The 10,108-nt window shown below is 63.7% G+C and overlaps 2 protein-coding genes across 3 annotated transcripts; one reads left to right on the top strand and one right to left on the bottom strand.

The window, feature by feature from the left end:
- Window positions 1-1,145: 1,145 nt before the first annotated feature.
- TRAPPC6A (trafficking protein particle complex subunit 6A) lies at window positions 1,146-7,170 on the bottom strand. 2 transcript variants are annotated; one of them, XM_056135523.1, is made up of 6 exons: window positions 7,031-7,170; window positions 2,375-2,442; window positions 2,153-2,270; window positions 1,915-1,998; window positions 1,699-1,792; window positions 1,146-1,229 (listed from the first exon to the last, which is right to left on the bottom strand). In XM_056135523.1, exons 1-6 carry the CDS (start codon window positions 7,112-7,114, stop codon window positions 1,198-1,200), a joined length of 480 nt encoding a protein of 159 aa, XP_055991498.1. In that variant the 5' UTR covers window positions 7,115-7,170; the 3' UTR covers window positions 1,146-1,197. The 2 variants fall into 2 exon arrangements, with proteins under 2 accessions (XP_055991498.1, XP_055991499.1); XM_056135524.1 differs by lacking the exon at window positions 1,915-1,998.
- A 346-nt stretch (window positions 7,171-7,516) lies between these two features.
- BLOC1S3 (biogenesis of lysosomal organelles complex 1 subunit 3) lies at window positions 7,517-9,903 on the top strand. Its single transcript, XM_056135522.1, has 2 exons — window positions 7,517-7,622; window positions 8,066-9,903. The coding sequence occupies exon 2, from the start codon at window positions 8,074-8,076 to the stop codon at window positions 8,659-8,661; it is 588 nt and encodes a 195-aa protein (XP_055991497.1). The 5' UTR covers window positions 7,517-7,622; window positions 8,066-8,073; the 3' UTR covers window positions 8,662-9,903.
- Window positions 9,904-10,108: the final 205 nt, after the last annotated feature.

The following is a 10,108-nucleotide window of genomic DNA, read 5'->3' as shown; positions in this document are numbered from 1 at the left end:
CATAGAGGCGAAGGCCCTGCCCAGGGTCCAGGGCACTCTGAAGGCGGGGGGGGGGGGGTGTCTGCTCTGCCCACCTTCTGGAACATTCTCCCAGAGGAGGGGGCCGGTGGCTTGGGGGGACTACAACCCCCTGCAGCTGCTGGTGCCATGGGGCCCACGAAGCACACATGGTGAGTTGAGGGGCACCTGGCAGGGGAAGAAGGAACCATGCCTGAATGCTGATCCCACCCCCAGGACTGCTGGAACAAGTGGGGCGAGCGGGGGAGGGGGGGCGGGGGGGAGGGACCGGGAATGCTCCAGGCTGAACCCTGAGCTGCTGAGGGAGCGTCACTCACTCCACTCTGCACCAGCAGCACTGAAGGTGCAGGGAAGGCACAGCGGGCAAAGGGTTGTGGGGGGCAGATATTTCCTCATAGCAGCTGGGGGGCCCCCAGTCAGCGTAATGCCCCGAGGCAGGCTACTTACCCAGCAGGGCAGCAGGCGGTGGGGGGCAGGGGCCCCCAGATGCTGGGAATAAAGACGGGGAAGGTGACGGTGGGGCGTGGTAAGGACAGGTGCCGGCAGCCGGTCACGGTGCTGCGAGGACTCGGGTCAGTGCCACACGTGAAGTGTGAGGGGTCGGTGGGCAGGGTGTCTGGCTGGCCCTCCCTGTCCATCTGTCCATCCATCCAACCCCCACCTGCCCCTATCAACCTCGGCTACCCCCCCACTTTCCCCCCCCGCGGGGGGGTCCAGGCGCCACAGCGTGCCTGAGGAGAGGTTGGCCCCAGACTTGTTGGTGCTCGCAGAGCTGCCAGGGCCAGGGGGAGGGGACCCCCGAAGGTGTGCAGGTGGGAGGGGTGTCCAGAACCAGGGCTCTGGCCGGGGGGAGGGGGTCAGGTGGGAGGTGGGGGAGCCTCACAGAACGTGTTCCCTCCTCTCCCCTGCAGATGGGGGCAGCCCGTCACTTCCCTTCCCCCACCCAGTCACCCACCACTCGGAACTGGGGTTCAAAGTCTTTATTATAAACTATAAACACCGCCCCCCCAGCCCTCCCACCACCCCTCCCCATGACACCCATTTATGGGAACACATGGGACGCCCCAGCAGATGCGCCCCCCACCCCACCCCATCTTGCTTGTCTCTGGGGACTCCCCAGCCCATAGATCACCCCCGAAGGCAGCAGCAGCCGGGCTTGGCAGGTATGCAGGGGTGCCGTCAGGATTTCTGGATCAGCACCTGGAACTTACCTGGAAGAGAAGGGATGACTTGAGCTGAGCCGGGAGCTGGAAGGCGAAGCAGCCGGCACCCCTGGCCTCCGAGCTGTTCCTCCTGCCCTCCTGCCCGGGGGCCACGCTGCTTCCTCTCAGCTCAAAAGACCTGAGGCTCCCCGCCCACCTGACCTGCATCCCGGGGGAGCTGGGGTATCAAGGTCATGCAGGCCGGTGGGGCGGGGCCTGCGCTGAAGCCCCGCCCCCGGGGCCGGGGAGGACCAAACCCACAGATGAACGGAGGCTGCAGGCTGCCCCCCAGCGCAGGAATACGACCCAAGGAGGGCCTGGGGGGTCAGGCATCCTGTGGACAGCTGTGGATTCCCGGGCTGACCCCTCCAGGGAGGGGGGGTGGGTGGCACATTAGGGGGCCTGGGCAGGCTGTGGCTGGTTCTCTGGGGCACTGCCCCACGGGATGGGGATGTGGGGATCCCCCCCCCCGACTCACAGGCGGGCAGGGCGGCCACGGAGGCGCTGACCAGACTCTCGATGCCCAGGGTGCTGAGGGCGCCACGGAGCAGGCCACAGGGGAAGGCCAGGAACTGGGGGGCAGGGGGCGGGGGAGCAACACAGGTCACCATCCATGGGGGTGGGGGGGCAGAGCCACCAGGGACTGTGGGGATGGGGGGTGGCATGTGCTGGAGGAAGCCCTGCACCCCCGTACCTTGGGGGCCTCCTCCACGTATTGGGAGCCCGCGGCCATCCGCACCAGGAGGGGGAAGCAGTTGTCCTGTAGAATGTAAGTCCCCTGGGGGCGCAGGAGAGGCCTATGGGGGCTGGCGGGCAGCGGTGCACCCCCACCCTGAGTCCCTCCGCACCCAGGCGACTTCTGCCCAAGGTCACGAGAATCTCGGGACCCCCTCCCCCCAACGCGTGGGCGTCTAAGGGGCACGCGGCCGCACCTGGTGGTTGGTGCGCAGACTGTCCATCTGCTTCTGGAACAGCGCCACCCACAGGTCTTTGCACAGGAACTTGAGCACATCCAGCTCCTCCCTGAGGGCCAGCATCTCCCGGGACAGCCTGGGGGAGCCGGGCAGATGCAACAGACGCGGGGGACCCAGGGAAGAGCCGGAAGCCAGGCTCCGACACCCCCCATCCCCGCCCAGTGGGTGGGTGCCACTCACCTCTCCCCCAGGGCCTGGCCCACACGGAAGCCCACGCCCTCCAGCACGGCCAGGTTCAGCTTCACTCCCTAGAAGGCGAGGAGAAAGCTCAGGGGGCTTGTCACCCCGCCAGGGGGGCCCCCAGTGCATCATGAAGGCCCGGGCATCCCACCTCCCTGGGTGCCAGGCTGACTTAGCCCCCAGAACTAGTTAAGAGGGGGCAAGAGTCTCCCCCAGGCTGTTTTACCCTGACTCCTCCAGAGTGACACCATATCGCCTATCAGTGTGACCCCTCACAGCACCCTGTGGTCCCATAAGCCTCCTGGGACGTGTCTAAGGCCTTCTGTGATGTCCAGGACACTGGCCAGAGCCAAGAATCCCTCCAGGTGAGGGCCTGGCTGAGGGGACTGGAAATTTCAACCGTGATCATGGCACCTTGGGACTGTGGCTCAGAGCCTGGGAGGGACATAGGCAGGCAGGGTGCCCTGGAGGAGGGGTGGAGTGCCAGGGAACAGCAGGGGACCCCACTGGGGGGCTGGCCTGGCTCGGGCTGGCCATGCCACCTGTCCACGCTCAGGAACATGAGACCATACATGGTGCCAGGGATCCAACCTGGATGCTGTGTGCAGTGAAGGCATCAAGTGTCCCCCCTGCCGTCCATTCTCTCAGCCCTTACCTGGGTGAGAGTCCCGTCTCGGGGCATCCTGAATGCCAGGTGGGAAGGCTGAGAAACGGGGGCTTGCAGAGTGCAAGGGAGGCCAGAAGCTGGCTGAGCCCCCCACCATCTCCCCACAATCCTCTGGGGCACAGCCCAGGGACAGCTTCCTGCACCCAGTATCCCCCCCCAACCCTGCCACCTTGCCGTGTCCCCAACAGGCTCTCTGGACCCTCCTCTCCCAGGTCCCCCTGCCCTACCACCGGGAGATGAAGGGATTGGGCTGCTGGCCGGGATGGCGGCGGGTGGTCCCAGGCAGAGCCTGGATCTGAGCAGACATGTCTGAGGTGGCGAGTCAGCCGTGCCCCGGTGACAGCAGTGCTGGGGCCTGGGTAGCACTCACACCCAGGGAGGGACGAGGGGGCCAAGAGGAGACCACCCCAGCACCCAAGCCGCGGTGGGGGGAGGGGGTCTGGACACAGATGATACAAAGTTCAGGGCCGGGCCACCCGTCTGTCTGCGGGGCTGGGGTGATGACACAGCTTCCGGCAGGTCCCTCCCGCCACTGTTCTGAGGTTTCCTCAGAGCATCTGTGACTCAGCTGCATGGGGAGGGGGCCATGAGCCTGGTGGCCCAGATCCACCCGTCACCATGGATGGGTGGACAGGCCTATGGCCAGCTGCCCCGGGACTTGGCTTCCTCAGGGGAGGGGTGTCTGATGCAGCCATGTTTGGAGAGGGCCCGCAGCAGTGCTCGGGACAGAATAGGGGGTCTCACACATCCCAGGCACATGGACCCTACTCGTCAGCCCCATTTGGGCCCTCATTGGCCTCCTGAGACGGCCCCTCCCACGCAACCCGCAGGGGGTCTCAAAGCGAGGAAGGGGCCCAGGTTCAGGGGACCCCCAGGCTGGAGACTCTGAGAATGTCCCCCGGTTCCTGGGTCCCTCGACCTGGGTTTGCACCCCTGCTGCACTGCTTACCGGGGGAGGGGACCCCAAACAAACACCCTCATGATCTTGAGCCTCAGTGTCCCCACAGGTGGGACAGGGCTGGGACAGTCCTTGCCTCGCAGGGCCGGTGTGCCCGGCCCTGGGTGGGGGATATCAACCCATTGACAGATGGGGGGAGATCACGGGAAAAGGGTGTCACCTGCCGTGCCCTCCCATGGGGAGTCCTCCCTCTGGGGTGCTCACGCCCAGCCCCTCGGCAGCTGTCTGGGGATTAGGGGTTCATCATCCTGGGGCGGGCAGGCCTCACCCATTTGCTGAGTGCTTGCACAAGAGCCCAGCCCAGAGTCGGGGTGCTTGGGGGCTCCCCATGCAGCACCCTGCGGAGACGCACCACCAGAAACCCCCGGGAGAGTCACTGGAGCATAAACTGGGGGCAAATCGAAGGCCCAGGGGTGGGGCTGCGGGCTGAGAGCTAATACAGGCTGGAGGGTGCATCTTGTATGTGATTATGTGCTGAACCATTTTCCCTCTCGAGCACCCCACGGTCCCCCTGAGCAGGCCCTGAGCAGCTGGGGGGCCGGGAGTGAGGAGAAAGGCTCCGAGCGGGGCCTGAGAGCCGCCACACCTCTCCTAGAGCCTCCTGTGACCCCCCGCCTCCACCCTCAGGACACTGCCCCCTACTCCCACTCCTGGTCGGGTTCCCTAGTGCCTTTGCGCTGTCCCCCAAGGATCCCTGGACTTCTGGCCTGAGGACAAGGACTGTGCCTCCTGGCTTCTGCCTCCTCCCCCGCTAGGGCCTGCTGGGGGGCTGTCCCTGGGCCACTGGTGCCTTTGCCATCAGGGACCCAGATTTGGGAGTCGGTGAGGTTCTGAAGCACTGCTGAGACTCCTGGGGCCTTTCCCCATCTGGGGAGCCTGTGCTGTGGGGAGGGATGTGGGGGGACCCCGTTCCTCCAGGGCTAAGCCTTGAGCGGGAAACCCCTCTCCTGCAGGTGCCCGAGCCTCTGCGGACCGGGGTACGGGGCTGCACCCACTTCTCTGAACAAGCCCTGAGCTCCAACCGCGCAGTTATCCGACTTAGGGAGGGGGAGTGTTCCCCATTCTAGTGAATGTAGAAGGGAGACCCTGGAAATGGGGGGACGATGGGGACTGTGAGAATGTAAGCAGGTAACCACAGTCTGAAGGAGACAGAGGATGAGCAGGTGAATGGGAGGCTGGTGAATGCAAGGGCAGAGGAGGGAGGGGCCCTGGGGAACCCTGCAGACAAATGAGGCAAAACCTGGCGAGTGCTGAGTGTGCAAGAGAGAGCTAGCACAGGGGTGAAGGCACTGGCCTTGCAGGTATGGAGTCCCACTTCAATCCCTCAGAGCCAGGAATAGTGCCAGCGCACCACCGGATGTAGCCCAAATTCCAATACTCCCCCCCCTCAAAAGGGACATGACAACATAACAAGGACTCTAATATCTTTTTTTTGGGGGGGGGAGGGGGTTTAGGTCACATCCGGTAATGTTCAGGACTTACTCCTGGCTCTGCACTCAGGAATCACTCCTGGTGGTGCTCAGGGGACCATATGGGATGCTGGGGATCGAACCTGGGTTGACCCTGCTGTACTATCATGCTGGTCCCCAGGACTCTAATTTTTGGTTTGAAAGCCAAGATGGGTGGTATGTGGAGATACTGCAAGTCTCACCCCCAACACAAACCCTTCCCCTACTTTATTCCGCCCAATATTTTCTCAATCTACTCTGCATTTGACTCGAGAACCACCTGTCTCCCACCTCTACCTAATAACCCAAGTTTCTGGCAGACAGGTTTCTTTTTTTTCTCCCTTTTTCGGTCACACTGGTAATGCTCAGGGGTTACTCCTGCTTCTACACACAGGAATTACTCCTGGTGGTGCTCAGGGGACCATACAGAATTCTGGGGGTCAAACTTGGGTCGGCCACGTGCAAAGCAAATGCCAAACCAGCTGTACTATCGCTCTGCCCTGAGGACAAGGATTTTTGCCCGCTTCTATGATAATCCCCAGAGCCTAGAGAGAAGCCTAGCACCTCCCAAGTTTTAATTAAAACTGTCAGCTGAGGGGCCAAAGCCATAGTACAGCTGGGAGGGCGTTTCCTTTGCACATGGCCGAACAAGGTTCAATCCCTGGCACCCTGTGCGGTCCCCTGAGGACTACCAGGAACGATCCCTGAGCCCAGAGCCAGGAGTAAGCCCTAAGCACTGCCAGGTGTGCCGCCCCCTCCCCCCACACCCCCAAATCTGCCCGATGACGGGACAGGAGAGATAGGACAGGATTAAGGTGCTTGCCTAGCCCGCGGCCAAAGTGACCCCTGAGTACAAAGCGAGGAGTAAGCCCTGAGCACTACGGGGTGTCCAAAACAAACACAACATTTGTACTGGCTGTTTAGTTCCCTGAGGAAGGTGTTGGGGCCTGAGTCAGTAGGTTTTTAATCTTGCATATCACTGACCCGGGTTCGATCCCCAGCACCCCATATGGTCCCCCCAGGCACCGCCAGGAGTAATCCCTGTGCTTCTCCAAGTGTGACTCAAACCCCTCTTCTCCCCCAAAAAACCTAGAGAGGGTATTGCTACTGCATCTCAACATAAAGTTTCTTCCAAGTTCATTCATTGTACAAACTTGATTTTTTGTTGAATGAATCAGCGTCCCATTCCAAGACTCGGACGCAATCACGATGCCCCTCATACGAGAGGACACCAAGGCACTGACAGACGGGGCGGGACGGGCTCTGACACCCACTGGGCGGGGCGGTCGCGACTCAACCCAGGCGGCGGTCAAACATCAAGGTCACAAAGGGCTGACCCAGGGCCACTCAATGAGCGAAGGGCCCCCCCTCCACTCCCTCCGTGGTCCGTCTCCCTCCATTCTAGCCCCCATCCGCGAGGCTCGCCCCGCGGCCACCCCCACTTCGAGGAGGAGCCGACCGGGCGGGGGCGGGGCCGGGGTTCCCTTCCGACCTCCGGCCCGTCTTCCGCGTTGTTGCCTGGGGTCTCGACCTGACCTTCCCGCGGCAGCCCCTGTCCCCAGCCTCCGGGTCCCGGCGCTCACCCCCGGGCCGGGGTCAGGATCGTGCGCGCAGAGCTCCGCCACCATCTCTGTGTGCAGAAACTCGAACAACGTGCCGTCCGCCATGCACTAGCTTCGCGCGCGCCTAGCGACGGCCGCGCGCTCCCGGCTCTCATTGGCCCGTCCGGGCCCGCCTCCTCCCGCTGCCATTGGTGGCTCGGGCTAGCCCCGCCCCCTCCCTGGGCGCACGAGGTGCGCGCGTGAACGGGAACCACCCGGGGGCGGCCCCCTTCGGAGTCGGCTCGGGTTCCGGGTTCCCGGAGCGCTTCCATTGGTCAAGTCAATGGCGACACGTGACTTTCTGCTTTTTTTTTTATTTTAAATCCCCATTCGTCCACTACCGACCCTCGCCCCGGACGCGGCTACTAACGGCTCCCCTATTGGTCAGCCTGCTTCTCACGTGACCGCACGGAAGCGTTGCTTCCTGGTTGGCGGCCCCGCTCGGCAGGGATTGGCCACCAACGCCCGCACAAGCTGCTCTCTGATTGGCTGGGGCTGCACCTCCAGTTCCCCGGCAGGACCCGGCGCTTCGCCCGGAAGGCGGATTCCGTGTTCTCGGCGCTCCAGTGGCCCGGTATGGTCCGTGGTGCTAGCGCTCCCCCGCCCTCCCTAGAGTCCGCTGGACTGTCACCCTCTAAGTGACCCTGGTCTGATGCAAGTTCAGAGGCCGTGGCCTCCGTTCGGAGTTAAGTTGGGCCTCAGCTTCCCCGTGGGTCCATTCAATGGGTCCGGTAGTCCCCCTGGCGGGGAGGGACGACGCGCTTCATTTACACAACTGCTCCCGGGGTCGGGGAGCAGATCACTCCCGGTCGCGGATCGGGGCAAGAGATAGGGCCGGAGTTCAGGGGCTTCCCTGCAAGCCTCGAATCCCCCGCCCAGTAGAGCCCGGGGAGAACCCCCCCGTACCGGGGTTGCCCCCCCCAAAAAATAAAGCAGAGAAGCCTCCGGCCACCCGTGGGGGGTCTGGGGGTCGCGGCCGCGCCCCCGCTCACGCCGTGCCTTGCCTCTCCCCGCCAGCTCGCGCCATGGCATCCCGGGGTCGTCGGCGGAGGCCCGAGACCGTGGTCCCGGGGGAGGCGGCCGAGACGGACTCGGAGCTCTCTGCGTCCTCGTCGGAGGAGGAGCTGTACCTGGGCCCGTCGGGCCCCACGCGCTGCCGCCCCACGGGGCTGCGGGTGGCGGGGGAGGCCGCGGAGACCGACTCGGAGCCCGAGGCCGAAGCCGCGCCGCGGGACCTGCCGCCGCTCGTGGTGCAGCGGGAGCCGGCCGGGGAGGCGTGGGGCGCCGAGGAGCCCCCGGCCGCCGCCGCCGCGCCCGCGCGCTCGCTGCTGCAGCTGCGGCTCGCCGAAAGTCAGGCGCGGCTGGACCACGACGTGGCGGCCGCAGTGAGCGGCGTGTACCGCCGCGCCGGCCGCGACGTGGCCGCCCTGACCGCGCGCCTGGCGGCCGCGCAGGCCGCGGGCTTGGCGGCGGCGCACAGCGTGCGTCTGGCGCGCGGAGACCTCTGCGCCCTGGCCGAGCGCCTGGACATCGTGGCCGGCTGCCGCCTGCTGCCGGACATCCGCGGCGTGCCCGGGACCGAGCCCGAGCAGGAGCCGGGGCCGCGGGCCTAGCCGGGACCCCCAGCTCCGTTGGACTGCTCTCGGGGTCAGGGGTGGGATGGGGACGGGCCTTACAGCCCCTGGGACCTGGCTCTGGACCCTATGAAACCCTTGCGGCCGTCCTCAGGGCGCACCCAGCGCCTTGATTAATTCTCTGTGCAGTTTATTGGGGTTTGGAGATGGGGGAGTTGAGTTCACCCCCTGTGGCTCAGCCCCTTATGTCCAATGTCCAGTTCCTCCCCTTAGCCTGACCTTGCTGTGGGGTTTGGAGCCTGTCACCTAGGCGAAGCTCCTGGTTATATGTCTGTTGGGGGGGAGGGGGAGCGAGGGAGAGGTGTCATTCTCTGCTGCCTGGAATTTGGTTTATGCAGTTCAATTTCCCACAAACTAAGCAGGACCTCAGTGCATCTTCTTTACACCCTTCGTTCCTGCTCTGTGCCCAGCTCCATGTGGGGACTGACTGGGAACCCGAGCCTTCGTGGCCCCTGCCTGCCTTGGCCTCCCTCTGCCATCCCAGTGGCCTGGTCCCGCTGCCGGGCCTTCTTTCCTGGGACCCCAAGGATTGGTTTTGTGTCTTCCAGCTTTACCCAGCCTCTAACCTGCCTGATCCAGGGCTCCCCGTATCCCCCTCACCCTGCTAGGCCCAGGGTGGCATCTCCAGACCCAGGCGTGCCTTTGTCATGCTCCAAGCTCCTGGTGTGAGGTGGGTCTCCTGCCAGCTCTCCATGCAGAGAGTGTCATGGGTCAGACCCTGTCCCCTGCAGCCCATGATGGACAGCCGACCTGGCCTGCATGATTCCTACCACCTCTTTGCACAGATGGTGTTGGCCCCTGAATGCTTGAAGAATCCGGATCTGCCCAGCTCCTGGCATGGGGTCAGCCCAGTCTGCTCCTCCTACCTGCTCCCTTCTCTGTCACCAACTCTATCCCCTCTGTTCCATTCCCATACTTAATGCCCTGGCTGGGATCCTGGGCCCCCCTGCTTCCCCCATGATGGTTGGGAAGAGTGCTCTAGGGTAGAACCATTAGCGGGAGAGGAAGAAAGGGGTGGGCCAAGTGACTGTACAGCAGGTAGGGCCCTGCCTAGTGGCCAACCCATGTTCAGCCTCTCACACGGTGTCTCCTGCCTGACCAGGAGTGATCCCTGAGCACAGAGCCAGGAGTAGCTGCTGAGCACTGCTGGGCGTGACTCCCAAAACAAACAAATAAATGAATAATGAGTAAACAAATAAAACTCAGAATGTTCGCCCAAACTATCCAGGCCTTGGATTTCATCTGCGCGGAAGGGGCGGTGAGCAAGTTTGAGTCCCACTTTAAAAGTATAAATAGGAGGGACTGGAGTGATGGTACAGGGATGGGGTACTTGCCTTGTATGAGCCCAACCCAGGATTGTTTCCCAGCACCCCATATGGTCCCCAAATTCCTGTTAGGGTGATCCTGAGCATTCCTGGCTGTGACC

The sequence above is a fragment of the Sorex fumeus genome, unplaced genomic scaffold, assembly GCF_029834395.1.
Source record: "Sorex fumeus unplaced genomic scaffold, SorFum_2.1 ptg000122l, whole genome shotgun sequence".
Taxonomy (NCBI): Eukaryota; Metazoa; Chordata; class Mammalia; order Eulipotyphla; family Soricidae; genus Sorex; species Sorex fumeus.
Note: the sequence above shows the minus strand (reverse complement) of the source record. Positions and strands in the feature narration are given on the sequence as shown.